We start from the raw sequence: 26300 nt of genomic DNA on the forward strand, positions 1-26300 counted from the left end.
GGACATATGATAAAATTATGGAGAATGTTGGAGTCAAAACAGCATTATTTTTATCAATATTGGACGTGTTCAACCCGGTTGGATGCCCTGTGACCCGGTATATACTACTATGTTATATCATAAGATAGGTATAGGTCCTTGTTATCGAATAATATCAAGTTTGAGTATTTGACATACCCATAAAGGTCATGGCAGGTCCTATAAGGTCACCGGCTAGTGTTGAAACTTAGGAAATACGTCAAATTTGATCATGTCTGTACGACTTTAGACCCGGTTTGAACCCCTGTGACCATGACATAGTACATATATTATACATGCTCGTGTAGGTATAGGTCCTAGCTAAAGATTGAGACCCAGGTCAGGTACCTAGTGTAGCCCGAAGAGTCAGGGCAGGTTGTAGAAGGTCACCAAGCAGTGTTCGAACTTTGAAAATCTGCTTATTTTGACCACGTCGGAAAGGTTTTCGATAAAGTCCTGGCTATCGAATGATGCCATGTACGAGTACCTCGGATAGCCGTTGGGTTTGGGGTGAGTTCGAGTCTCTACATCCTGGGTACCTACCTATACCATATATGGATATGTTGGTAGATGTCTAAGCTACTTACAAATCAATATGATGCCATCAGAGCTCAGGACAGGTATCAGAAAATTACCAAACTTGTTATATGCAGTAGGGTGCAGACCAAGACTAAGCTGGCCCGGCCGGGGGAGCCGAGAGAATTGTTCCAATGGTGTTGTTGGACTTAGTGAAGATTGTATTTCGTTTTCAGGACTGCCTTGACTGCTGTGAAAACGTCATATTTTGAGAATATTACCGAACTTTGACCTATGACTTTGACCCCTAGCCGACCGGGTTCGAACCTGACTTGACCTGTTTCCTCGAGGTATTGGCTTGCTCTTTGCATTTATTAACATCAGACATCAAGTTATGAAGATATAGCTTCTCTAACAAGGCCCACCCCTCTATTTAGTATATGAAGAAATATGCATATTTTCACCAAAAATGGTACACTTTTAGATGGTCCCCCGACGAAACCTTTGGCGGTAAAAAACTATAAATTACATATCTGTTTAGACCATGTTTAGATTTATTTTATAAAAGATATTCATTAAAATATCTTGTGCTTGGAACATTCTACAATTATTTGAAGTTAATGAAAAACACGAACTTTTTCCGTATGGAAAGTACAGAAATACAGCTTTTACCCTAAATTACGTACATACGGACGAACAGATGTTGTCTTTTTTGTCACAAACGTTCAGATATTATAATAGCGATAAGTCTCTGAAAATCTGATATGCTAGAAAATGTCGAAAACTTTATTTTATGTGAAATAAAGTACAGTCGGATTTAGTGGTGTTCAGCCAGCAGAGACTGTCATTAGAAATTTGTTTCGGTGTATTGATAAATAATACCCAAGAAGAATTATATCGATCAATTTGTCCAGAAATATAATCCCAAGCGACAGTGCGACAATGCGACAATGCGAGGTTTTACTAATTCTCGCAACTATGTCTATTGGATTTCAATTTCACGATGCGAGGTTTAAAAAGGACAAGCGACAATTAAGACGATAATTGTCGCCCTCTTAACCTCGCGAGGATTGTTAAATCTCGCATGTAAGTATGTTTTCGGACAAGGCGACAACGCGATAATTATCGCGTTGTCGCGTGTTGGCGAGGCGACAATTTAAGTGGCACGAACAGGATTCCGTAGTATAAGGTACTGAATTATGTTTACTCCTTAAATAATACTTAAAGCGAAAATACACCTGTGTTAAAAGCAGCGACTCGCAACGTATGCAAATAGACACTATCAAGTGCAAGGCTTACAATTTGTAGTTGAGCGGAAAAATTCGAGGAACGGGTTCGTTTTGTTATAAATACTGTCGGTTAAAAATTGATTTACAAGTGCCATTTGCGTAAAGTTGCGGTGCACCGACACTCATCAATATCATCCTTATTTATAAGATTAAGAAGTGAGGGGGTCATAATATATCTGAACCTAAAAACAATCGCAATGGATGTAAAACTGTGTGCATTTTGTTTCTTGATAAATTGTTGTTTAGTGTGCGCAGCGGAATATTCCTTTTCTGCAAATGGCGAAAGTAAGTACATTTTTTCAATGCTGTTCACTTCGGTGATGCCTCGCACATGAATACCAAAATGGTATATTTTAGTATACTGTAATTTTTAGCTCACCTGAGCCAACGGCACATGGTGAGCTTTTGTGACCACTCAATGTCCGTCGTCAGTCGTCCGTCGTGTCGTGCGTCCGTCAACAATTTATAAAAATATCTACTTCTTCAAAACAACCGGGCAGATTTACACCAAACTTCACATGTATTCTTGGATGACCCTTGCAATACTATTCAAAGACTTTAATTCCACACAAAACTCTGGTTGCCATGGCAACCGAAAAGAAAAACTAAAAATGTCTGCTTGTCCAAAACCGCAAGTCGTAGAGCCTCGATATTTGCATGTGGCATCATATAATTGTCTACGATGAGGAAGGTCGAAACCATGATGATTAAAGTCGAAATTACGATGGCGAAACATAAAACTACGATGGTGAAAGTCGAAATTACGATAGCGAAACATAAAAATACGATGGTGAAAGTCGAAATTACGATGGCGAAACATAAAACTACAATGGTGAAAGTCGAAATCACGAAACTAAAATTATGAAAACGCGATATCATTTCACATTTTCACCATCGTAGGTTTGACTTCCACCATCGAACTTTCTACTTTCATCCTCGGAAATCGAAAGCGTAAAGCACGATGATGAAAACCCGAAACCACGATGGTGAAAACACAAAATGATATCGCGTTTTCCTCATCGTGATTTCGACTTACATCATTGTTATTTCGATTTTTTACCATCGTGATTTCGACTCTCACCATCGTGTTTCCGACTTTCATCATCATAGTTTCGTGATTTCGATTTTCAAGATATGAGGTTCAAAAATGAAAATATCGATGGTTCAAACGGAACCCCATTGAACAGATTTCACACACAACTATTTAACATTTGATATCTGGTATAATATATCATATATATATCGAGGTTCTGTCTGATCATAGAAATTATTTTTGCAAAGTGATTATTTCGTTGTAATGTGTTTGTTAAGAATACCGTTATAAAGTGTCTAACAATATTTTGAATCGCCTTACTTTTACAGTTTTATGGTTTCTGTCTGTTTATATTATTCGAACTTAGTTTTTAAGAGCTTTTTTTCTCATCTTGTTTTATAAATGCAATGACACTGCAACTTATGCCCATATTACCAAGTAATGAGATCCGAGCAATTAAAAAGGCAAAAAACTTACATTGTGGCATGCATGTCGCTATTTACATTTAAAAGCAGTTTCATCGGACCATTTTTTTCCATAGTATTTTAGAGACGTTTTGCATTTAGCGGCATTTAGATATGATGCAAATGTAACTGATAACACATAATGTCATTTTGACACAGTAATCTGAGTTAACAGTTTAAAACTTGATTCAGTATTTTATCTCATAAATCTTTTGAAGATTATTAACTGTTTGTTATAAACGTGTTTAAATCATGAAAATATCATGAAAGGATAGGCTATCAAATTCAGTTAACCTGGCATCCACCTTTTTGTAATAGTGGTAAAACTTTTGTTGATACTAACCAGTACGGTATCATCTACATTTTGGCACAAAGAACATTTATAGTGAAATAAAAGTGCGCGTCAACAGTAGAAATATTCAAATGAATGACAATTGTGAATTATTTACAAAGCGGTAGGACAAGGAGTACCAAAATCTACATTAGGCAAATTTAAAGTCTATATTCAAGTACATTTATTTTAACCGTGTTCTAGAGTTTCAGATATGTATATGCAACAGAAATGTTTTATCAAACACTGAACTAGCTAATAAATTTTATGAAAAAGTGGAATATCTTAATTGAACGACTGAAACGTCGAAATCTGATAATTCTTCAAACATATCCTCGTAAGTAGGAGACCGACATAAATGCAATCTAAATAGGCCTACTTTGCGCAATGATTTGTAACAGTTTTTATGCAGGGGAAGAGGTGGAGGTATATGGTGTTTAAGACTAATCCTAGCTACGGTCCTGTATTTTTCTTACAAATCTACAGTTTGCTAATATATGCACAAACATTTGCAGTAGCCTCATACTCTAGCCTCATCTGTTTCATTGCTTCTTTCATATTTTACCCTTTTTATTTTTACGCTTTGTCATATTTTAAAAGCCACTTGTCAAACAATTTGCACAAAATATGAGCTGTTACTAAACACTTAACCAAGATTTCTAAGTTAAAAGGGGCCATAATTCAGTCAAATTCCTTGACAGAGTTGAGTACTCTTGCCTAAAACTGGACATTGTACTTGTACACGTGTTGAAAATTTTAAAGCCATATGACAAAAGGGTTTGTCAAATTGTGGACTGGTACGAAAAACCTAACCAATGTGTGACGCCGACGCCAAAGCCGACGCCGTTGTGAATAGGATAGCTCTACATATTCTTCGAATAATCGAGCTAAAAATGAAGATTCAGGAACACATTTTGCACACATCTGATAACAATATAATCTATTAATCTATAAAACTTTGACAGAGGTACAGAGTAAATCCTGCCTAGGCGGTCACCTATATTAAGTAGCAACAAACTAATTTCAACATAACTTATGCAGTCATCTGTCTTAAGCAGTCATACTGACTCGCTCCCTTTAATGGCTGCTTAAGACAGGTTTTGCTATAATCTCATTCGACTTTGTTTGCTAAAGAGTAAGAATTGTTTTGAATGAAAAGTACTTCAACATTGTTTTGATATATTGTCAACGCCTTTGGCCATCATCATTGGCTCTGATACTACAGGTAGGGAGCTTAATTATTTGAAAATAAATTGGGAAGATCAAAGTTTGAATTTTGTACCTACAATGAATTACTTAATTTGTTTGACACAAATATTATGGATACATTTAAAGCTATGATAAATTTACAAATTTTTATGTGTATAAAATAATGGCTCAATCTTGTACAATACATTGTATGTAATGTAGCAATAGTAAGTCTAAGCGTGTAATTAGACTCAACAACTCTGTCCGAAAGAGTTTTGCTATTGTTTGTTTAATTCTAAATTTGAGTACTTTAAGTCTATGATTTCCATCGAAGAATTTTTATTGAAAAATTGTTTCGCTACAGTAACTGTTCGTGGTATAAAATTTGTAAAATGCGTTTCCCATTTCTATAAGACGCTGTCTTCCGGCAACCTTTTGAATTTCACATCTTCCATTCATTCATTTTATTTACTGTATGAGGTTGCTGTCTGTTTCTATCATTCGAACGGAGTTATCAAGTGCTTTTTTATTCCCATTTTATATTACAAATGCAATGACACTGCAGCTTATGCCCATATTAACAAGTAATAAGATCCAAGCAATTAAAAAAACATATAAACTTACATTGCGGAATTCATTACACTTTATACATTTTAAGATCATTTTTTTCCACATTATTGTAGAATCTGATATTGTTTAGATTACGATGCAAGTGTAACTTAATAAGTAACAATTTTTGACTGCAAAACTTGATTTTAGTATTATATTTGGCATACATTTATTGTTACAGTGGTAAAATCGTTTGTTAAAAAAAAACAAACTCACTATTCTAATAAACTCAGTTAAATAATGTTAGTGGGTAGTAGGGTGGAAGGTAGCCTTCAGTGCTATAAACGGATTTTCAGTTTTAATTACAGTCAAACTTGCTTGAGAGATCACGTCTAATATGTATATATAGAGCAAGAGAATACTCCGTGACTCAAATAATAATCCTGCATTGCATATGAGCCGTGCCATGGGAAAACCAACATAGTGGCTTTGCGACCAGCATGGATCCAGACCAGCCTGCGCATCCGCGCAGTCTGGTCAGGCTCCATACTGTTCGCTAACAGTTTCTCCAATTCCAATAGGCTTTAAAAGCGAACAGCATGGAGCCTGACCAGACTGCGCGGATGCGCAGGCTGGTCTGGATCCATGCTGGTCGCAAACCCGCTATGTTGGTTTTCTCATGGCACGGCTCATATATGCTTTTATTTCTCGAGTTTTGTCCCATGCGTGACTTTATACACATTACATGTACGTTTGTTCCTTGTGTACTTAACTTCTCAAACAATTTCGATCCAATTGAAATGTAACTAAATTTATACAAATCATCAACACCAAAAGGACACTTAAATATTTTCAGGAGTTTAATTTCAATCATCTTTTTTGAACAGATTTCTTTTTATACTTCATAATATAGTCTTTACAAGCATGTTTAGATGACATGTGTCATACAATGCTGAAAGCATTCTTATAATTTATGCTCGTATGAAATGATCCCTTCTCTTAGTGTTGTTTATCTGGTGGGAGGAAGTTTCTCTAAGTGTTGTTTATCTGGAGTAGGAGGTTTCTCTAAGTGTTGTTTTTTTTGAAGGCAGGAGGTTTCCCTTAGTATTGTTTATCTGGAAGCAGGAGGTTTCACTTAGTGTTGTTTATCAGGATGCAGGAGCTTTCTCTTAGTGCATATCTGGTGACAGGAAGTTTCTCTAAGTGTTGTTCATCTTGGGGCAGGAGGTTTCCCTTTGTGTTGTTTATCTGAAGGCAGCAGGAGGTTTCCCCTAGTGTTGTTTATCTGGAGGCAGGAGGTTTCCCTTAGAGTTGTTTATCTGGTAGCAAGAAGTTTGTCAAAGCGTTGTTTATCTGGAAGCAGGACGTTTCTCTAAGTGTTGTTTGACTGGAGGCAGGAAGTGTTGTTTTTCTGGAGACAGGATGTTTCTCTTAGTGTTGCTTATCTTGAGGCAGGATTTTCTCTAAGTATTGTTTATCTGGAGGCAAAGTTTCTCTATGTGTTGTTTATCTGGAGGCAGGAGGTTTCTCTTAGTGTTGTTTACCTGGAGGCAGGAGGTTCCTCTAAGTGTTGTTTATCCGGAGGCAGGAGGTTTCGCTCAGTGTTGTATAACTGGAGGCAGGGGGTTAATCTAAGTGTTGTTAATCTGGAGGCAGAATATTTCTTTAAATGTTGTTTATCTTGAAGCAGGAGGTTTCTATCAGTGTTGTATAACTGGAGGCAGGAGCTTTCTCTAAGTGTTGTTAATCTGGAGGCAGAATATTTCTTTAAATGTTGTTTATTTTGAAGCAGGATGTTTCTCTAAGTGTTGTTAATCTGGAGGCATGACGTTCTCTAATTGTTGTTTATCTGGAAAAAGGATGTTTCTCTTAGTGCTGCTCATCTGAATGCAGGAGGTTTCTCTTTGTGTTGTCTGGAGGCAGGAGGTTTCTCTAAGTGTTGTTTGTCTGGAGGCAGGAAGTTTATCTAAGTGTTGTTTATCAGGAGGCAGGAGGATTCTTTAATTGTTGTTTATCTGGAGGCAGGGTATTTCTCTTAGTGTTGTTTATCAGGAGGTAGGAGCTTTCTCTGAGTGTTGTTTATCAGGAGGCAGAAGCTTTCTCCTTGTGTTGCATATCTGGTGACAGGAAGTTTCTCTAAGTGTTGTTCATCTTGAGGCAGGAGGTTTCCCTTAGTGTTGTTTATCTGAAGGCAGCAGGAGGTTTCCCCCAGTGTTCTGTATCTGGAGGCAGGAGGTTTCTCTAAATGTTGTTAATCTGGAGGCAGAATATTTCTTTAAATGTTGTTTATCTTGAAGCAGGAGGTTCCTCTAAGTGTTGTTTATCCGGAGGCAGGAGGTTTCTATCAGTGTTGTATAACTGGAGGCAGGAGTTTTCTCTAAGTGTTGTTAATCTGGAGGCAGAATATTTCTTTAAATGTTGTTCATCTTGAAGCAGGATGTTTCTCTAAGTGTTGTTAATCTGGAGGCATGACGTTCTCTAATTGTTGTTTATCTGGAAAAAGGATGTTTCTCTTAGTGCTGCTTATCTGAATGCAGGAGGTTCTCTTTGTGTTGTTTGTCTGGAGGCAGGAGGTTTCTCTAAGTGTTGTATAACTGGAGGCAGGAGGTTTGTCTAAGTGTTGTTTGTCTTGAGGCAAGAGGTTTATCTAAGTGTTGTTTATCTACGCAATTATCTACATACGTTATTGAAATGTCACGGTTGTTAAACAAATGTAAAATTGTTTTTAATATGTCGATATAGCCATAAACTTATGCATACATGTACACGTACTAAAATCCGACCTGTCTGATTTTGATAATTGCTAAAATACAACTCATGGCTGTGGAACACACAAACAAACACACACACATACAACAAACACACACATACACAAAATACCTTAAAACCCGTTATATTCCCTATCAAGTATTGATTTCAGCTCGGGACCACTGGAACAAACTGGCAACTAGTGAACTCAAGAAGGCAAAACAGATAAAGCCAAATATTGCAGTAGCTAAGAATGTGATTGTTTTTCTTGGCGATGGTATGGGAGTATCAACTGTGACTGCAGCGAGGATTTTGAAGGGTCAACTTAACAATAAAACAGGGGAAGAAGAAATACTGAGCTTCGAAGAATTTCCACATGTTGGATTGTCAAAGGTATACTTTGATAGTGTACATATTAAGTTCGGCAATAGGGTTAAACGCATATCAGTTTTATTCTAACAAGTTAAACTGATCTTGCATGACCGTTCATAATTTTGTTACAAAAGCCGAAATTTTATTAGAACATAGAACAAAAATATGCCTTATTACAAAGTTTTCACTCGAAATTAAGTTGCCAAGTTACTCGTAATGATGTCTCCATTACTTTTTAAGGTCAAGGTAAGATCTTTGTTACTCCTATTTGTTTATAGTGTTCGGATCAGTATAATATTCTTGTTTAATTTCAATTATAATTTTATCAGACTCGACGAACTAAAAATATCATAATTATATTCATCTCTTTAAGCAGATATAGTATAAAGCATAACGGCTCACAAGTAACAAGCTCACATTACCTACAATCCATTTAATTGCCTTTCATGTCCCTACCTTTTCGCAACATATAGCCACTGCAACTTCCGTTCGTAATGGTTCATCCGTTCGTCCGGATTTCATGTCCAGTTTGGAACTTTGCTTGACGTCAATGATCAGCATGACATAAGGGCGGATCGGGTGCAAGAACCGGAACTTTACTCCCTTACACTTCTGTATTTATCGCCCTTTGCTGAATGCATATCTCTTAAAGTACTGTAGGATATTTAAGCAAATTGCTTATAGTTCTAGAGGACATTTATAGATAATGTACCATAGGAGCATAACTCTGCATCACTTATGCTTTCATATATATCCCTTTATTATCACCAACCGAAAACAAAATATAGCTTTATACAGACTACTTGAGACATGTGATATTTACTACTTATATATGAATCCTAACCTCTAACACGGACCGTTAATACATCCGGGCAGATCTAAATTATCTCTGTTGCTTAAATGATATATAAATGTGTATGTATATTTGCTGCCTTACAATGGCGAGACAGTGGTAGATAAGTTGGTGCACATGTATCCTATCTACATTTTACTCCTGATTCAAAAGATACATAATCTGCCAGGCTTCTAAGTAAATATGAGCCGTGCCATGAGAAAACCAACATAGTGGGTTTGCGACCAGCATGGATCCAGACCAGCCTGCGCATCCGCGCAGTCTGGTCAGGCTCCATGCTGTTCGCTTTTAAAGCCTACTGCAATTAGAGAAACCGTTAGTGAACAGCATGGATCCTGACCAGACTGCGCGGATGCGCAGGCTGGTCTGGATCCATGCTGGTCACAAAGCCACTATGTTGGTTTTCTCATGGCGCGGCTCATATATATTAGATACCACAGCATGGATCGAACCAGGTGCAAACAGATAATACGACCGACATCCCTACACTATAAAAGACTCGCAGCTTTGCTAGTGCAATTAATGCCTGAATGAATGTATGAGGCTTTTGTAAGCTTTGCTGTCCAGATTCGAATATTTATTGGTTTCTTGATATGTTGACTCTTGTTGTGAAGATAAATATACTCAAACATGCGAAACAAATATAATCAAGTACCTGTACGTCAGAAAGTAACATTCCATGTCCAGTTCATATTTGAAGTTTACATAATTTTTCTCAGGGTTTGAGGACTACTTCCAGTTCTACTGACATTGGGATTTAAAATTCAGCTCCAGTCTAGATTACTTCCGCCAGTTGCAGGACCCGTGCCCAAAATAATGCCCCAGAGACCACCTTCTAACCGTTGTTCCTTTCCGATGAACCTTTAATTAATTGTTCTATATCGCAATGTAGCAAAATATATGCACCACACGGGTAACTAGACCTAAGATTAAGGTCGCACTAAGGTCAAGTAGCTTATAAACAGTTATGCTCTTTATCTTCCAAATTCAATTAACTATAACTTCAGTTGTTGCCTTAAAGAAACCACAAAGTGCGCTCACTTCCGCTGTATTAAAACTTCGTCTTTTGTGTTTCAATCGGCTTCATTGATAGCTCTTTAGTTTCATTTCTTTTAGACGTATTGTCAAGATGCCCAGACTGCCGGTTCTGCCGGAACAGCTACTGCTATTTTCAGTGGTGTCAAGACGAATCTAGGGGCTTTAGGATGTGATGCCCGAACAAGAAAAGGTGAATGTGCTTCCATGACGCCCGGCTCAAAGTTAAAAGGCATTCTACATTGGTCCTTGGATGCAGGTTATATCATTTTTCTGTTATTATTAAAAGCATGTGTGCAGTAATAAAGTATAAATATCCGATTAATATCTGAAAAATAAAAAATAAAAATCATACCGTTTTGTTTGTTGTCGGTGTATTACGGAACGGTATTTTAACAACTTGTATGTTTGCGAAAAATAACATTTATATTCATTTAATACCTACTTCATGAAATACCAATTACATTCATTGTTTTGACTGTTCAACGGAGAAATTCTATTTGCACATTGTGTAAAGCTGGTCATAGTTTTTTTTTTTTTAAAAAACCCTGAAAATGCATAGATCCATAAAATCTAGGTCCCTAGTCATTAACATTTAAAGGCTGTAACATTGACTTAGAATTAGACTTAAGGATGTTATATACTCATTTTGCTGTAACCCAGAATTTAGTAAATTAGAACTTATGAACGGATAGTAGATCGAGAAGGCAAATTCTTGCAAAGGTCAATTTCAGTCGAACTAGCACTGGCAAAGCCTGGACAGAGCGGAGAAGAAAATAAAAACGTCTTAAAGTTCATACGAGCCCTTATATTGCGTGGGGTGTAAAATAAAAGTATCATTTAAACTATTTCACCCTTTGTGCACCTCTTGCTTTACTTATTACATTAAAGGTGGCCAATACAAATTTTGTCAAGAAATGGATTTGTTGGAAACTTAACTGACTGACTGTTTACACCGAGTTCTTAGTATACGTCAGATTTTCGTTGAAATTGTTCTGAAAATTTGATTTCCCATCCTTGCTAGCATATAAGTATAAATTTAATGAACAATATTTGCCTAAGGTAACATGCATATAAGTACTATCAAAGATTTGCATTGACAGGTACATTATTTTTTGCCAAAATTCATTAGAAATGTAAGTTTATAAGATTGTTATTACCTCTATCTGTCTACCTTGTCTGCGCAACCAAGATAGATTCAAAATAGATTAATTTCGAAGCAACACAGTGAAATTGGCCTTCTGTTTCAGGTAGTTGAAATATGCAAGTATTCATCAAAAGCAAATGTAAAACTAGAAATTATTTTCACATCAAAAGAAATATTCCACTTATTAAATACTTTTATATTAAAGGGAGACAATTACAAAATTTCATAATAGGTAATAAATTTTCCACAGGATCTTACTCTGTGTTTCTTTTTGCTCCATAGATAAATCTCTAACATAATATATGAAAACTGAAAACTGACAAAAATGTCGCTCAAATGCGACTGACTACCTTTAATGTTGAAGTTGCAATGGGACAAGACTGCGTTTGTACTATCATGTGACAGCCTTTACGCGTAGTGTTTACAGTTTCAGTACGCAAGCTGTTATTATTATAAATGGAATCAAAAAACCACCTTTAATGCTTAATGCTGTGTGGCGTCCCGATTTCATCTCAGTGTTGTTATATTTTATAGTTCTTCGGGATCATTAATTTCAACTGATTTAGATTTGAATATTGAATACTGCTTAAGCCAGAGCGTGTGCAGGGTTGCATTTTCCATTACTGCTCACGAACAGACTCAATCAAACCGAGTCTGCAACCTTCACTGTTTGCCTTGTTGATGGTGCTTCCGAGGGATCTACTTTTCAGATTTTATCTGCAGTACTGAATTTTTTTCACAGGCAAATCTGTAGGTCTGGTTACAACAACACGGGTTACGCATGCCACACCCGCGGCCCTTTACGCACACACGCCTGAACGGAAGTGGGAAAGCGATGCCGATTTTGACGAGGGTGCTGGAAACTGTACAGATATCGCTTCACAGCTGATTGATGATAATATCGATATCCAGGTCAGTCATGTGACCAGTTCTTCACCAAAATTGTGCGCCATAGCAATGAAAATGGAACGAAGTGCTGAGCTTTCCCTAATGTTTGACATATTGATAACAAGAATCCATTTATTTTATTATAAAATGCATATTTTGCATGTGCAAGCAATTAACCCGAGAACATATAAGTTAAAATTTAGTACTTCAGAAATGTTTTAACAGCGTTACTTAGGTGCAATAGTGTTATTACGCGTGTCTATATGTGCCATCACGTGGACGTATATATATATATGTCCACATATACTTGAAAATGTGCGCTCACACATAGCAGACTTTCAACCCAAATGGTACATCATATTTAGGTATGTGAAGCGTCAGACACCATGAATATCATGTTCCGTCCCCGAGTGGGGCAAAAATTCTCCTTAAAACGACAAGGAACAGTATGTTCCCTGAACAAACCCTGTACCATACGGGTAACTTGCAATGGACAAGATTGTACAAAACTTTAATTAAGGTAACTGACAGCCGTGACGTTGAAAAAAAAATCAGTATCTTTTAAAACCTTTTCTTTTTTTCCACCTATAAGGCTGTCCTTATTGTGTTTAAAGGTTATATACTTATAGGTTATTAACTTTGTATCTGAAAATATGTACGAGTTCTGCAGCGGAAATATTCTTCCGCTAAAGAACGAGTGCATATTTCCAGATGCAACGATAATAACCTTTTTATATACATATTAACTTGTATAAATGTAATGTAAATATTTATTTTTAATTTATCAGTTTGTTCAATAGCCTGAATAAAATTGACAATACTGAACTAATTGAAATGACTAGTGTAACGACACACATTAAATTACGTCACGCACCAGCCAATATGAAATTCAGGCGTCAGTACATGGAAAAATGTAATTGACGTCTCCGGTACCGTTGTAACTTAACGGGGAATAGAAATGAGTATATAATAAGATAACTTATATAAAACATGTTATAATGCGGCAGATGTCATTCAGGGTCTTTTGAGTACGCCGACAATTCATATACGTTAATAAGTAATATGTTTCTAATGTATTGCAAACAAAAAGCATTAAGGTTCGAACTAATATGATCTTTTGTCTCCTTAGTATAACCATATTTAGATATATGAATATTAGTTATATATATTTTAGGTAATCCTCGGAGGTGGTCGGGAAAAAATTTATGAAAAACAACACATATGACCCTCAGAGTGGCCTACTCACGAAAGGGCGCAGAGATAACCGTGATTTGATACAGGTAAATGTGATTTTTCACAGACACACGTGATAAGTATGTCCGCCCGAATATCCTTCTGTCCGAGAAAATTTGTGCCACGCATAGCTCCTAATGTGTTTGACCTAGAGTCATGCAACTTTATTGGAAAGTTATTCAGCATATCGTGTTTCATTTTTGATTCCACTTGGTCAAAATAATGCATAAAGAGCCTAACAGTTTGTGTCCTGCCTACCTAAACAAGAGCTGTCGGTTGACAGTGCGTTCGACTCTTCGGAGAATCAGTGGAAGTATGGGGTCAAAATATTACCACAGATTTTCAGATAAAAGAAAAAATAGATAAGACAAACAATGTTCCTGTATTTGTGGATTCGGATAAGTCTTGCACTATAATGGCAATGTGTGACCATGATGGTAAGCAAGTGTTCAAAGTTTCAAAGCCATATATTAAACAGTTTAGACAAAATATGGAATGGTATGAGAAACTTAACAACTTTCTATGTCAAGACAGGGCCATAACTGAGCTAAATTCCTTGTCCTAGTTACGAAGTCTTGCCTACATATGTTGACAATGATGGTAAACAAGTGGTCAAAGTTTCAAAGCCATACGACGAACAGGTTAGGCAAAATATTGACTGGTATGAAAAAGTTAACTGATTTCCAAGTCCAAAAAGGGCCATAATTCAGCCAAAATAGTTGACAGAGTTATACACTCTTGCGTACAGATGGAAATCATAATGATAAACAAGTGTTCAAAGTTTCAGAGCCACATGTCAAATCATTTTGAAAAAAAAAACACTGACTTGTACGAAAACTGAAGTAATTTCCAAGTCCAAAAAGGGCCATAATTCAGCCAAAATAGCTGCCAGAGTTATGAACCCTTGCCTACAGATGGAAATTATGATGATAAGCAAGTGCTCAAAGTTTCAAAGCCATATGTCAAACACTTTGCAGAAAATGTGAACTGGAACAAAAAACTTAACCAATATTTCTATGTTAAAAGGAACCATAATTCCGCCAAAATTCGTGATGGAGTTATGTACTCTTGCCTATAACTGGACATGGTGATGGTGATTCAGACAAGTGTTGAACGTTTTATATGTTGATATTGCAATGTTTTTGTGTATGAAAGTAAAAGCTGCCTTTTAGTGTTTTCTTTTTGATTATTCTATATATTTAAAATGAAATAATAGGTATGACGCTTTGATAATTTACCATAAATTCATATAATCACCAGGAATGGCAACAGAAACAGGCAGATCTTGGTAGGAAGTATAGATATGTCTGGAATATGACGGAATTCAAAGATGTTGATCCTGGAAAGACGGATTATTTGTTTGGTAAGTTATTTAATCAGTTTATTAGTATTGTATGGTATTCAAAGTTCCTATGTTCTGTGAAATATTAAAGTTGAAACGATTTGCTGCTATATTATGCAGACGCATTTCTATGTTAAAAGTAGTTACTGCGGCAAAGAACGGGATAACTCGAAGCGTTCTATAGATGTTTTTGTAGAAGTCACTGTAGAGAATTTGCATAAACTGCTAGCTTATATGTTCGTCCGCCCGTTCGTCCGTCCGTTCGTTCGTTCGTTCGACCGTCCGTTATTTTAGGTGGGTCATGGTATAAATTTATATCTACACTTGGAGATTCTTCACAAAACCTAGCCTATCGCAACAAATTTAGGTGCTTTTATTTATGGCAATACAGAAAATATTTTTATTTGCCACATGTAAAATTGTGATTGATACGACAATAAAAAATACACATTATTCATACAGTTGTCCAAAGACTTTTATTGCTGGGCATCGGTTTTGCTATGTTTAATTTTTCACTTACAGGGTTATTCAGCAAAGATGATATGAAATTCGAAATAGACAGAAATAAAGAGGAACCATCATTGGCAGAAATGACTGAAAAGGCAATTCGAATACTCAGTAAAAACAAAAAAGGATTCTTTTTGCTTGTAGAAGGTAGTATGAATATTTTGCTCAGTCATCAAGTAAGGTCTAATGGTGGTTCATCAAATGAAAACTTTTCACTCTAACCAACATATATCAAGGGCAAATGATTTTGGAGTCAGTCACGATGACAACAAGCCATAGAGGTCCCCGACAAGCTTAGTAGTAAAATGAGCTGCACAAACAACTTTCATTTGTGCAAAATGAGACAATGAATATAACCTGATCAACACCCTTGTATTTTATCTTTGTTAGCATTGTGTACAGAAGATTAGTGTTTCTATATATGTGCATGGGAGAAACGTTAATTAACTGACTACCATAATGATTTAAATTCTGTTTAGTTTGTATTTTTTGTATTTATTTATTTTAAGTCGATTGTGAAGCAAGTGTTCTGCAACTTATATTAATCGTACCCGACGTCTCATGAAATCCACGAAGGTATGACAGGAGAGAAGAAGCCAGTTTCTATTTTAATGTTGAGCGCCTTGGCTGATATATGTACCATTTTTTACGTCTTTGGTATGACGCGGCTCGAACCCTAGTCCTCCCACACTCGAAGCAAACGCTGTACAACTAGGCTACCGAGGCAGTTGAAAATTAAAGTTCTGTTTAAAGTATCACTACATTCTATATGGTAGAAGGTTCGCTAATACTGTATTGAAAGCATAAAATTTATATATAAAGTTCAATAGACTGGTGTAGCTTTCTGCTTTCAGGCGGACGGATAGACCACGGCCATCATTTCGCACAGGCAGTCAGAGCTCTCCATGAGACTTTAGCTTTTGCCGACGCCGTCGAAATGGGAGTTTCAAAGACAAGCAAGGAGGACACTTTGATTATAACTACGGCGGATCACTCGCATGTTTTTACTATTGGCGGATACCCGACCAGAGGAAATCCTTTATTTGGTAATGCAGTCAACTATGTATATACAGAGCCAAAAAGTGTTCCTTATCTCTGGTGGTCTTTATAAGTTACCATATTGTATATTGAATACTTTTCGCGTCAAATACATTTCGTTTTGACAGACATTCGACATGTATGCGTTGTTTAGAAAGTGTTTATGTTTCTGGAGTTAACAATTAAGGTTTTTTTAATTCGGCGTGTTCTCTGTTCGCGAAAATTAACGAAAATAAAACCGTCGTGAATTTTACCCATTCTAACGTACACTACAAGTGTTCGAGTATGTGGAGCAGATAGTCCTTAGAACCAGTTTGTCTTTATATGTAGTTGGCCTTTAATACAGCTTTCACTGCCAGTTTGACAATACCCGAGATAAACGTATTTTTATACAGTTTCACCAAAGAAGTATAAAATACACAGAATGGCAACTGGCTGTAATCTCGCGTGAGCTCGTGTCAGAGCGTGATTCGGCGTTATCTTACTAAAAACAAACATGTGCGAGCATGGAGTTACAATTTGTACCTTTAAAAATACATTTAAAATACATGTTAGCTTCTAAAACAAAATTAGTTTAATTTGAAATGGTCTTTAGACACGAAAAACACGTTTTTTTTTGCCATCGAAAGAAGCGTGGTCATACGGTGATAATTATTTTACCTATGAATAATTGCTTTCGCATACAAAATGGCGCGTGGAGGAAGCGACACTTCCGTTAAACGAGATCTCATTTTTTTGTCACGGGAGGTTGGCGAGATTTGCTTTATATGCCTTTCAAGTTGCCAATCTATTTATTTTTATAGCTCTTTGGTTTCACTTACCAAAAGGAACTGTGTTACTGATCAATTTTTAACAACGAGGTCTGTCTTATCTATTTTGCCAGGGAATACTGTTTCATATAGATTTTCTTGAAATTATATTCTACAAAGAACTATAATTTCTGTTGAAGAAAACCATGAAGTTTATATTCGATTTGTCTCGCATATATAGTTCTAGATGAAACGAAGTATGACAATTTCTATTGTAAGCTAGTACGTTACTTTTTATACAGCACAACAGAAGTTTTAGCTATTACATTGGAATTATTTTGTCCCGTTCGTCCTCTTATCCTACCGTCGGTCCTGCAGCTAACTTGGCGCAATGCTATAGTAATAAGTTAAAATGAAAAAAGAAACAACAAAAAATAAACATAACTCTTCTGTTCATTATATTCACACACAATAAATAACTTTTGCAGGTTGCCTGGTACGGCGTACGATAGGTGTCAGTGGGGTTTTCTATGTTGGGCTGCTGGCCTGTAAAAATAATTGATCACCGTGTAGTAACCTGACTTACTCTTACAGACATAAACATTAAATGGACTCCATTACCTCAAGGAACCAGTAAAATAACATGTGACAGGCAAGGGCAACTGGGGTTAGGATTAGGAAGTTCCGGCTGTACCTTTTTAAGTACTCAATGCATTTCAATATTTTTTTTTATTTTTTTGTTGAGCATGATAGGAAAACAAGTCGTGCGCAAAAGTCGTATCCCTACCTTCAAGGTCAAAGACACAGGCTAGAGTCGAGGCCAATGACACGGGCAAGGGTCAAGTCCCAATCTTCAAGGTCAGTGACACAGGCAAGAGTCAATTCCCTAACTTCAAGGTCAATAACAAAGGCAACCTTCAAGGTCAGTGGCACAGGAAAGAGTCGGGCCCCTATCTTTAAGGTCAGTGACAAAGGCAAAATTGGGTCCTTGCCTTCAAGGGTAGTGACACAGACAAGAGTCGGTTCCATACCTTCAAGGTCACTGACACAGGCAAACGTCGTGTTCATTCCTTCAAGGTCAATGGCACAGCCATAAGTTTAGGGTCAATGACACAGGCAGGAGTCGGATCCACACATGCAAGGTCAATATCGCTGACAAACCATGGGTATAGGAATCCAGTAAGAATTATTTTATTACAAATGCAAGGAATCATAATTAAATTTTAGAAGTCCAAGCAGTTAGGGTTAAACGCGGATAGAAGTTTTGAAACCTTATTGTTATTATTCATTCTGACACGACTAGCAAATAACCTACATACACATAAAATAAATTGAATCCACGGTTATTTCGCGACAACCCATGCGCGTGTTAAGGATTGTTTTGACTGTTCATTATACCGCCAACCACCCTTTCCCCCACCCCCTGCAATTCTTTTTTTATGAATGAAATTCACGTGACGTTTGTAAACACAGTCGACATTGTATTAGGAGACCGCCCAATGATAAGAATCGTTTACAGTCTTCCTGGGAGGGAATTTTATTAGCCAAATCCAGGTGCGTAGCACGAAGTGTAGTTTATGTCGAAGAAATAGTTACCATTTTTTTCTAATACTGTTGTTTCAAGTATGTCGTGTTAGAGTCGAAATAACAAGATCTCAAGTGTGCATTTTTTTCATAGAATACACGGAGGTTTTCGTTCTTATGCGAAACAATATATCTCTCAGGCCGTTATACGGCCTTAGTGATATATTCATACGCATAAGAACTAAAAACATGGGCTATTCTACGATAAACCACACTTAGGAACTTATTATTTCTTAAATGTGTCATGTTTGTCATTATGCAAAAATGTTTCATTTTACAGGATTAACCCAAAGCCCGGCGGGTCGTAACACGCTGGCAATTGACAACAAACCTTTCACGACATTGAATTATGCAAATGGACCGGGCGCATATGCAGATGTAAATGCAACTGTTAGACCTAACCTCACAAATGTTGATACAGGTATATAACTGTTGCATGTACTTACATTTTCTTGCCTTTAATTACATACATGGCTTTATACCTTTGTAACTTCTAACGCAGGGGTCAGTCCAAGTCTGCAGGCATCTGTCTTGTAATTCTGAGGAAAGAACCAAATACCAATTCGTTTAAAGAATTTCCGGTGATAACACAATTCCTACAGATAATTCGTGTCATATACATGTAAAAGTTGAATCTTATACAATAAAAATGTGGAAATCCGCAGGTCGCCCGACACGACATACATAAAAATGTTGCAGGCTCGGTTGGATTGAGCCTGTTCATGGACGGTGGTGGAAATGCAGGCTACAGTCCACGCCCTCTAACCCCGGACCGTGCACCTTCAATGATGCACAGGGGGCAGTTCCAAGAAAAGCGGCATATTGTCCCCAGATTATATAATGGCTTTGCCCTAAACGAGAAAACAATAAGCAGAACTAAACAACTGGCATTTAGAGAAGGGGCCAGTGGTTATCGAGCCTATATATCACAGAAACTGCCAGAAGACCAAATTAAAAAGAGCACCATATCCTAAGGATTGAACAACACCAATTGCTTTCAGATCTGGAGTATTGGAACCATCCAAGCCGAAATATTCAAGCTGGAAAATTAAACAGTACGCTAACACAACATAACTGTCGTGACAAACGATCTGAAGACGATTTACAGAGACAGTTTAGAAAGCATTATGCACTTTCATGGATGTATTATCATTTTAGTTTTGACTGTGTCAAAGTTCGAAAAGTTCATACGACACTATGATTAAAAACAATTTGAAGTTTTTACAGTATCCATTGCTGAATTAGCCTAAACATCCTGTATTTTGATACATGCATTTGACGCAATCAATATCAATTGTATAAGTCGGGAACAAATTAAACGTTTATAAAACAAACTTGCAGTCACTCTTCAGCCATGTAAGCCGCGCTCTTGATAAGAAAACAATTGACTGAAAATATTGGTGACGTGGGTTAAGGTAGTTTTACACGTTTTTTAAACAGGTAACCTAGAATAAGTATTGGCTGGAGCATACAGAAACGTAAATATGTTAAAAATAATTGGTAACTTGTGTGTTAACTAGTAAAACCAGCAATGTTTCTGTTTTAAAGCTCCAGTGTTAAGGTGTTAACATGCATTCACATTTGTTACAATAGCATGAAAGGAAATGTGTAAATAAACAACTTTGAGAACATTAAAGTCTATGTCAAATTAGTGATTTATCATACACTTTTATCACAAAATGTTTGAAGAACCAATTGTGTCTTGAAAAACACACACAAACACATAAACATATCTTTATATTGGCCTACCTAATTTTCTAAGTGTATAGTTTTGCTTTGAAAATCGTGGTCAAATTAACTTTTACATAGTAAAAAAAATCCGAACGTGCAGAAATACCTTAAGTATTATACACTAATCAAATTAGTTTGAGTAGATATTATGTGTAAAGCACTTTAGAAATAATGGATGAGATCTAAGTATGTCTTTACATATGTTGTGATAATGTCAGGTTTGATATGACAGAAATGATGAAAAAACATCGTGCAATTTGTGCAAAACTTGATCTGGAGTGTCTGAAATAGGGAACGAATGTTCTGAGGATTCGTCAAGTCTTCGCAATTCTCTACACAGAATCGTAATAAAATGTGTGCTAGATCTACCTGAGTATTTTTATACGAGTTCGTATGAGCGAGATAGACAACATGTCAGCTTTTGACGTTTTAAGTTGTTTTAGCAGGTTGTTACAGTTAGTTAGTTAGTTAGTTAATTAGTTAGTTCCTGAAATACTGTTGAAAAACGGCATTAACACCCCCCCCCCCCCCCCCACTCATCCCCACAAAAAAAATTAGTTATATCAAAGTGTATAATCGTTACCTATTTAGCCGGAAAATTGTGAAATTTAACGGGCAAAGTCTTTGAATAAGAGTGTTCTTTTCGGAGAAATATTTAGGTAGATTTTAAGTCTAGAGTTTATACTGACAAGTAATAACACATAAAAGTAAGTTTTGTCTATCTAAATTATTTCACGGAATTTTACAATGATTTATTTTGCTGGTACATATTTTCTCCCTTTGCAATGCCATTAATGTCTAAGCTCTTACAATGTTTCTGACGCCCCAGTTTGTAGAAAGCCTTTGTTTACCTATTGGAATGAGATTTGTAGTTTAAGAGGTCAGCAAAGAAGTTTAAAAGTATGTACATGCATGTGCCCGAAGAAAGGCATACTATGGCATTAAATTTTAAATACGACGATATTTTAAATTTTTCATTATGCATAGCAATGGGTCGGAATTTGGCACCAAATTCTGATAGTATTTATGCTTGTGCAGCCAAGTAGGATAGCAATACGATACAAAAGTGCGTTTCCTGGATTTATAACAAAAGAATATAATTTTTTCTTGAAGATAACTTGCACACCACATTTTCGCTTATTATAAAGGATTATTTATCTATTATCTAAGGTATGCTCTATATGACAGCTTGAAAATGACCCAAGAAACTTATAGTTTATACAGTATATCGCTGTACGTTGTCTATAACTACAAGAAGGTTAGGTGATTATGTGGATACCGAATGGGGTGCCATGTTATCTCAAAATCTTAACGTAACAAAAAAATACAGGAAAACAAGACAGAGACAGAATTGTTAATATTTTCCTTAATAAACAGAAATAAAAGTATGCAGTCTATCTGTACATACAATACTAAAACAAATGTGAATGAAGAAGTATAAAATGTAATACATGCTAGTCAATAATTAAAACGATTCCGCTACCTCTTCACCTAAATCTACATGTAAGGGAAAATGACAGCGTATTACTATATCACTCTTCGGTTCCGTGAATAGTAAGCTATGTTGATCATTAGGGTTTCTCTTGCAAAATATACATCCTCAATCTGTTTTTTGGACCATGTTTTGATGAGAAATTGGGTTGTTTGTCCCTTAAATTTCAATTTGCTAACCATCATATGCCGTATATGAGAATATATAGAAAACTCACTTTAATGTGCCACTGTCACATTTACAGCTTACGATCTACATTCACTCTCCAAAGTGCATTCCTGTCAGTGCAGGAAATGGCGAAAATTGTGTCACGTGTCACATCTACATCTTCAGATCTACATTCACTTTCCAAAGGTCATTCCTAGGGAGAGGACAACCGTAAGCTGATATGCTTTCTGTCTAATTCCTTAATTAATGTTTTGTAAATGTTTCATATATTACTGAAACAAATGAAATATGTTTAAACTAAAGTACATTCCTGTCAGTGAAGGAAATGGCAAAATCTAATCCTTTTATTTGTATGGCTGACGGTTAAAACGCCAAAACAAGTTAGATAAATGTCAATGACTACTGTAAGAAGTTTTGCTGAATACTAATAATAAGGCGAGGGACGATTTATCTTATAGGAAAAACATTCTCTTGAGGTTATGCTCTGGACATTTAATACTGGAGCAGATGCCAAAAACAAGCCAGAAAATAGCAGCCGATACTAATTGGAGTGCTCAGTGTCTGTAAATTCTTTTAGATCTCGTTTGACGTAGAAACTTAACTTTAAGATTTTTGGGAGATATTTGCCGCGTGTGGTGTAACAAGGTCTAAGGGTCCACGCTACTAAATTTCAGCAACAACAACAACTGATCACTATAATAACTACTGTTTAGTATTGTACTAAGTTCTGAGTTAATAATACATGAATGTCACTCTTCACAAATCTCTAACATAATCTCTATTATTTCAATAATGTTTAACTTTAACAATTATATTTCAATTAATTGCCTCCGTCCTAAACTAACTTAAATCGTATGGAGTATCAGCATACGTAACTAACATTTCGGACGAGCAAGTTTGATACTGAAGTTCTACCCAGAAATTAGTGGTATTTAAGGAAAACTTCATAGGAATGACTAAATTGTTTTTCTCAAAAAAGGCACGCATTTGACCATAATAATACAAACATGTCATTATTTCATTTAGTCATCTGTCAAAGCAATTAGTTAGAAACAAAACAACAATCATAACGCGAAGTACTAACGTGGCCAGAGGGTAATTAACCTGGGCGAGATATCTTGACCTGTCACTTTCCAGATATGACCAAGCGCTGAAGTTATTTTAAGTAGCATTCCGAAATGCTTTTGTGTGTGACTTATAACTTGACCGAAAAACAAGATGAATAATGCTTATCTAAGAATTTCTTAAAGTCATTATACGACACTCGGAGCGTTCAAACATTTTGATCTTAAGATAACAGTCTTATTTGTTGGTTGGCTAGCTTTGGGCAACATAGGTCAAATGCAGTTTTTATATCCCTATGGCATGCCTTTGTAAAAATTCTCAAAAGAAAAAAAAGATTAACAAATTACAAAATAGAACAATAATAATAATATGTTTGTACTTCTGCTTTTACAGCCGACAAGGATTACAGAATACAGTCTGGAGTAAAGCTTAAATCAGAGACGCACGGCGGGGAGGATGTGGCTATTTATGCACAAGGACCAATGGCTCATCTTTTCCATGGCGTCCATGAACAGAACTATATCGCCCATGTAATGGCGTATGCATCTTGTGTTGGCGGTTATTCATCTCAAGATTCTTGCGCTGCATCTGACGTTCAGGAAATTAACAGCGGTCTATTTTTAGAATCAAACGTAGTAGTTTTGGAATTTGCTGTTTGGATAAGGATGTTTGTCTTTTAAATGACGAAACATGTAACATACAATATACTAGACGGATTATTTTACCTCGTATCATTGTTAACTTCAAGGAAATACATGACATTTAAGAACAAAGACCACTGTATGACTATCCGTTAAACATTTGCGATACATGTCATTTTTCTCTGGTATTATGTCTAACCCGTTACATATTATCTTTTGTTATTAACAATATTATGATGTATTTAGGTAATATTATACTCTAACAGGTTCTATGGAACGCAGCAACTATCTTACACTTTGTTATCATAAAATATCCCTAAAACAGGGGGAAGTAACGTACATAGGATACAGTATGGTACATGAACCACACACACCTGAAGATAATACAATAATGATGTATTCTGAGAAAGATACCAAAATGTCATTATAATTATTTTCCCTCTGAGCCATAATCAGGGTAAAAAAATATTTGACATGTACATTGCTTCCAAGTCCGCATATTTAAAAAGAAATATTTTCTTACCAATGAGTGACAGTATATATTCTTTTAGATAAATCTTTCTTCGATGTCCAGTTGTAAACAGTTTACGCACAACAAGCGAGCAAAAGAGTACAAAGCGGTAGTTTTCTCTCCATCCGAATCATACATTTTCCCCCTAAAAGCACACCAAGCACACCGTGCAAATAAAGATAAATTAACAGCACTAAAACCAGGTTCAATCCTACTTAGTTACTTTACATCCAGGTTAGATAAGATTTTATCGCTATGTATAGTAACTGTCACCACCAATGAAAACGCTTTTATATCTGCCGTTTTATCATCGAATATCATGACATGCGAAGATAAGTTGCGAAAGTAAACATGTTAAATAGCAAACCTGTAAGAAACTAAGATAAGCCAGCATCCCGTTAAATTGCTTAAAGAAAATACATTGCTACATTTGTATTTCGCTTGAATTAAGATTGCCAAGAATACGAAGATTTTTGAGTCGGCTAAAGGCTGAAAGCCTTTTGACGAGTCCTTGCTATCCAACGATTCTCTAAATGGACCAAATAACACAGTGAAGGGATGTAGTTCCATTAGATTTCTCAAACTTCAAACAGTTCACTTCATGAATGAAGTTAAGTTGTGTCAATTCCCTTTGCTATGACCAATATACGATGTAATCTGTCATATTTATGACTTGTAATTGTGCAATTCTCGAATGTAACTCATTAAGCATAAATGTGCATTTTAAGAATTGCGCAGGCTTACAAAGCTTGGGTAACATCCAGCGAAAGACAAAAAATAGTTCCAGCAGGGCTCCAGATAAGATGCGTATTAGCGTAAATTACGTATAGAAATAATGCAAATACGCATGTCTAATAATTTCTAAGCGTATAAAAACGTATAAAAAATTACAGAAACGCACACAATGCTTTTTTAAAAACAAAATCTGAATCGTCTGGATGCGTTAGGTAACATAGCCGATCAGCTTTAATTCTCCCACATTGAACGTAAACACGCATCGTATGATTTCTATAAACTTTGCGTGGGTTGAATTTTGCAGTCAGTAAACGGATAAATTATCGGAAGAAGAAGCTCTTACTGGTTTGTTTAGTTACTACTGATATTAAAAATGATTTTAATTCTTATTTTTCGAGAAATAAACAAATCGGCGAAACATTAAATTGTATTTTCTTGTAGTTTTTGAAATCGAAAGTAGATCGTCTATGTTTGGCGAAACGAAACAACTTTTTTATGAAAAGATTTAAATAAGAGGTAATTTAACCGTAAACTTCAATGTCAGATACTGCCAATTAATTACTGCCTGTAAAATATATTGTTCAAACTGGAGAAAAGTGTAATCGTATCCGGATATAATATTTTGGGTAAATATCGAGCTGTGTTATGAAATTTTAAGAAAAAAACTAAAAACAAACTGAAACTGGTAGACTATACTGCCAGTACATCAATCATTAGCCGACTCAGGCCATTCAGGCCTTTGATTATTATTGTTCAGCAAAGTACTAGAATGATAAGGTGGCAGATATAAACGTCTATGACTTATTGTGTTCTCAGGATTAAAAATTAAACTTTGTTCGTCCATGCCACATTTTTAACCTGTTCCATCGACTGTATTGACGCTGATTGTCTTTGGAGTCTGATCCTATTTACCTAACAGCATATACATGTATGCGTTAACACAGAAAGAAACTTATTTTTCTTAGTGATCGAACAAATAACATTGCTGTTTTGTTTATATATTAAACAGAAAAAAATGTTCCCGTTTTACATTGTTTTTTCACACTGCGAAGGTAAAAATCGCGAGAGTTATA

At 36.1% G+C, this 26300-nt stretch overlaps 1 protein-coding gene across 1 annotated transcript; it reads left to right on the forward strand.

The window, feature by feature from the left end:
• The first annotated feature begins 1780 nt into the window (after nucleotides 1-1780).
• LOC123526421 (alkaline phosphatase-like) lies at nucleotides 1781-26245 on the forward strand. The gene is given in 12 exon segments (XM_053522486.1): nucleotides 1781-2108; nucleotides 8309-8529; nucleotides 10478-10655; nucleotides 12286-12455; nucleotides 13606-13629; nucleotides 13631-13711; nucleotides 14925-15027; nucleotides 15529-15660; nucleotides 16368-16559; nucleotides 19165-19305; nucleotides 19886-20083; nucleotides 23734-26245. Coding segments are annotated over 12 exon segments (1815 nt in total). The 5' UTR covers nucleotides 1781-2020; the 3' UTR covers nucleotides 24021-26245.
• The last annotated feature ends 55 nt before the right edge of the window (nucleotides 26246-26300 follow it).

This window comes from Mercenaria mercenaria, chromosome 14 (genome assembly GCF_021730395.1).
Source record: "Mercenaria mercenaria strain notata chromosome 14, MADL_Memer_1, whole genome shotgun sequence".
Lineage (NCBI taxonomy): Eukaryota > Metazoa > Mollusca > Bivalvia > Venerida > Veneridae > Mercenaria > Mercenaria mercenaria.